Source organism: Rattus norvegicus, chromosome 7, assembly GCF_021556685.1.
Source record: "Rattus norvegicus strain SHRSP/BbbUtx chromosome 7, alternate assembly SHRSP_T2T, whole genome shotgun sequence".
Classification (NCBI taxonomy): Eukaryota; Metazoa; Chordata; class Mammalia; order Rodentia; family Muridae; genus Rattus; species Rattus norvegicus.
In genome coordinates, this window is record NC_141540.1 from 15,052,254 (window position 1) to 15,056,461 (window position 4,208).

General features: G+C 60.1%; 1 protein-coding gene across 3 annotated transcripts; it reads right to left on the bottom strand.

Moving 5' to 3' along the window:
- Positions 1–311: 311 nt before the first annotated feature.
- Kiss1r (KISS1 receptor) lies at positions 312–3,970 on the bottom strand. Of its 3 annotated transcripts, none has more exon segments than NM_001301151.1 (5): positions 312–895; positions 1,223–1,455; positions 1,642–1,777; positions 2,914–3,038; positions 3,553–3,970. In NM_001301151.1, coding segments are annotated over 5 exon segments (1,185 nt in total). In that variant the 5' UTR covers positions 3,797–3,970; the 3' UTR covers positions 312–448.
- Between the last annotated feature and the right edge of the window lie 238 nt (positions 3,971–4,208).

Consider the following 4,208-nt stretch of genomic DNA (forward strand, 5'->3'; position numbering starts at 1 on the left):
TAGACCAGGCTGGCCTCAAACTAACATTGGTCCTCCTGCCTCTGCCCAGGGAAAGCTGGGATTAAAGGCGTGGCCCAGAATACTCTTCGTGGCTGAGGATGACCTTGGACTCCACTCCTGCGGTGACCGTTGTGATACACTATAATGGGGTACATGATGTATTTTTGTTTTTATATCAGAAGAGGTAACATGATCTTACCCCACCCCCATGTTAGGACCTTGTCTCAGGACAGACAAAGCAAAGCTGGACTTGGTGACTTAGGACCAGAGTGAGGACATTAATCTTCAAAGATAACAGAGCACATAGAGAATTATCATAACATGCACGGCCAAAACCACGGTGTGCTGGTGCAGATTGGAAGAAAAGGTCATTTACACAGATTAACTAAACTAGAAACAGCTGCCCAGCCAAGCAGCCGGATTGGATTATCCCACAGGCAGGGGCAGCTCAGAGTGGGGCAGTGTGTTCATCCTGAACAGAGGGCGAGCGCACCACAGGGTTCCCAGGCTCGGGGGTCCTGACCCGGACAGGGTGCGCAGCCCGGCTGTGCGGCACACTATGGGGTGCGGCTCGGTCCGAGTGCGCTGACGCGTGGGGCCGACGCTGGCGTTGCGGGCCGCAGGGGCACACGCGGCAGAAGGCCTGTCTGAAGTGGGAACCCAGGAAGGCATAGAGCAGCGGGTTGAGCGCAGAATTGCTGTAGGACATGCAGTGAGCCCAGATCTTGAGCGCGTAGGCGGCATAGCTTCGAGGGTGCCAGGCCCCCGAGGGGCCCAGGGCTTGAAGCACCAGGAACAGCTGGATCGGGCCCCAGCAGGCGGCGAAGAGCAGGACGACAGCGGCCACCAGCCGGGAGACCTTGGTGCGCACTGCTCCAGCGCGCTGTGCTAGCAGCTGCCCCTGGGGACCTAGGAGTGTTAGCGGGAAGGGACAGGCCACCCTCCGAAATCCCTCCTGGGTACCTCCACACATGCACAATAGCCCAGGCTCCTACCCTTACCCTCAAAGGTCATCCCATCCCCACCCCTGGGTTTCCCCCACATGAACACACAGTCTCAGCTCCGATATCCCACACCAGCCCCTCAATTCCCACCCTGGCTCTTCTCCACGTTCTCTCGCGCGCGTGTGTGTGTTTGTGTGTGTGTGTGCGCGCGCGCGTGGATACAATTCAGGCTCCGCCTCCCCCCCAAAGACCCTCGATCCCAGCCCTAGTCCCCGCACCTGCAGGGCGCCATCAGTGGGTGCGGGGCGTACAGCGGCGCGGCCCAGGTGGCGCAGCATGGCACCGTAGCAGGCGCAGGTGGCGAGCAGCGGCAGCAGGTATAGGGCCAGCAGGTTGTAGAGCGCGAAAGCGCGCTCCAGGGCACGGCTGGGAAACGCCTCACTGCAGTAGGTGTGAGGCCCGGGCGACAGGCGGTGCAGAGCCAGCACCGGGGCGGAAACAGCTGCGGAACCTAAGCCACCCACCCAGGCTGAGTTCCTCCGGGAGTGGGGAACGCATCCCATCCAGGAGCCAGGGTACCCCCATAATCAGTGCCACACCTCCCCCGCGTCTGCACCCCTTTCCCGCAGACATCCTCCGAAGCTGAGAACGTGCCCTTGTCCTCCCCCACCCTAATTCCGACCCCAGCCACACTCACCCACCCAGATGCTAAGGCTGACAGTCAGGGCCAGGCGCGGAGTGCGGCGGTGAAGTGCACGCAGCGGGAACACAGTCACGTACCAGCGGTCCACACTCATGGCTGTCAAAGTGGCACATGTGGCTTGCACCGAGACCTGGAAAAGCCAAGGGCTGAGTGTGGGCCTTGCCAGTCCCACTACATATCTAACCACTCGGGTATGCACAAACATGTCCCTCGAGGAGTAACCACTGGCCCCCGGTTGAGGGGACACCGGAGTAGGACCTGAAGAGCAGGAGAGCGGGGAGGGAGGAAGTGAGATAAACACTAGGGTTCGTTAGGCACCCCGAAGCTGAGGCATGACACGGTAAGCCTTCCTGGCGTGAAGACACTGTCGAGACCATTGGTCACCTTACCCTCACGCCTGTGATGCCCCTCAGACCCCAGCCCTGCTTGGGGTCTGGGCTAGGCACTTAACCTGACCACGCCCACACTAGACCACGCCCACCAGACCGGCTCAGCCTTTGCAAAGCTCTGGTCTCGACTCTATCTGGACCCCTACACCAGAACAAGCCCACTGTGGCTCCACCCAGACTCTCCAGCGTCCTGATCCAAGCCTTTGTCACAGACACCACGTGGTGCGTCTGTGCTCTGGCTGTATCCACACTTGACTACAGCTGTAACAGGCCCTAACCCCCCTGCACACACCAGGCTCTGACCCCTGCCCTACCAGACGGTGCCCCAATAGGGCTTGGGGAGATGCTCAGCGGTTAGAGCACCTGCTGCTTTTTCAGAGGACCTGGGTTTGGTTCCCGGCATCCATATGGCAGCTCACCACCGTTCTGTAACTCCAGTTCCAGGGGATCCCACGTCCCCTTCTAGCCTCCACAGGCACTGCACGCACATGGTGCAAACACACACGCAGGCAAACAAGAAAATTTAAAAATCTTAAAAGAAACTTGCTATGGTGGCGGAGGCCAGCAGATCTTTCTGAGTTCCAGGCTAGCCTGGTCTATATAGTATCTGTTTCAGACATCTAAAATAAGTAAGGAAAAGACCATGCCTCCGTGCCTCTTCAGGTCCTGATCCCACCTTGCCCAGACCAGAACAGGTCCCCACACTTCCTAACACTGTCAAGGACTAGAACCCACCCTTACAGCCAGGTCCTGCCTGCCCATACCCTGGCCGCTCTCAACCAGAGCGCACACCCAGCCCAGCTCACCCCCACCAACCCCTCCCTTCCTGCTCCCCAGCCCTCGCGCCTCCCCAGCTCGCCCCTGGTCCAGTTCGTACCTGCTGGATGTAGTTGACGAATTTGCACATGAAGTCTCCCAGCACCCAGGTGGGCAGCGGATAGAGGAGCGCGGTGAAGGGTACGCAGCACAGAAGGAAAGTGACATCTGTGGCCGCCAGGTTAGCTACAGGTAGGGGACACGCAGATGCTGCAAGATGGGGGCACCCAGACTCGGGTCCCTGACCTCTACATCCGGGTCCGAGTGACACCCCCTCGCCACACCCCACATCGTCCAACAGAGAAAGTAGGCACCCTCCACCTTCCTTGCACTCATTCCCAACAGCCTCGGGTCCCTCTGTGCCTCAGTTTCCCCATCTTTAAATTGGAGACAGCTGGAGAGTCCCAAGCTGCTGGTGCCAATTAGGATGTGTCACACACCCCAGAGGCTATCACGTCCATAAGACAGACATCTTATTGAAATGGCTGGCCCTGTCTCCTTGCGCAGTCGTTAACCTCCCCTTTAGTAACCTGCCAGATGGGAGGTTGCCACCTTGGAGTTTGCAACTGAAGCCTTCAAATGACAGGGAGAGGCGGGACGCACAGCAGGGGTACGCTGCGGTCTGAGGAGCCTCGTTGCGTTCTTGACTGAGACCCCGGACCTGCGCACACCCGGGAACCCCAGGAAGGCGCGCACTCACCGATGTAGAAATTGGTGACGGTCTGCATGTGCTTGTGGCGGCAGATAACGAAGATGACCAGTGAGTTCCCGACTAGCCCCAACAACATTAGGGCAGCGAAAAACAGGGGCACCAGCCAGGCATCCAGGGGCCTTGGCGCGGAGCCTGGGCCATCCGAGGCATTGACACCGCAGCCCGGGCATCCCGAAGCGTTGGACGGAGCCCACCAGCTCACGTTCGGACCCAACGTCGCCTCTGCGGCCATGGCCCTGTCGCCCTCCTCCTCCTCCAGGCAGCCTTCACAGATTGCGTCCTGGGACTGTGGGGACGAGAGGGAGGACCCCGCTCCTCCTCCTCAGGGCGAGGGCCGCTCTCCGCTCTCCGGGGGATACCAGCGCCCTGGTCTCTGTAGCTGGCGGCAGGGGCTGGAAAGTGGCTTCTCGCTAGCGTCGCTGCGGCCACTCTTATACCCCCCCCCTTGTCCCCGCCTTCGCGTCTCCCTGCGTAGTAGCGGCTTCAGATCCTCGAGCTCCCTCTTTCCAGAGCTATGCCCGGATGACCGGAGGGGATGGGCTGAAGGAGGGTCATGGCCCTTTCAGGGGCCATTTCAACCCCGGGCTGCAGCCCGCCTGTGAAGAAGCCTTGGCAGTTTGCCTCTCCAAGACACTGGGAGCCAT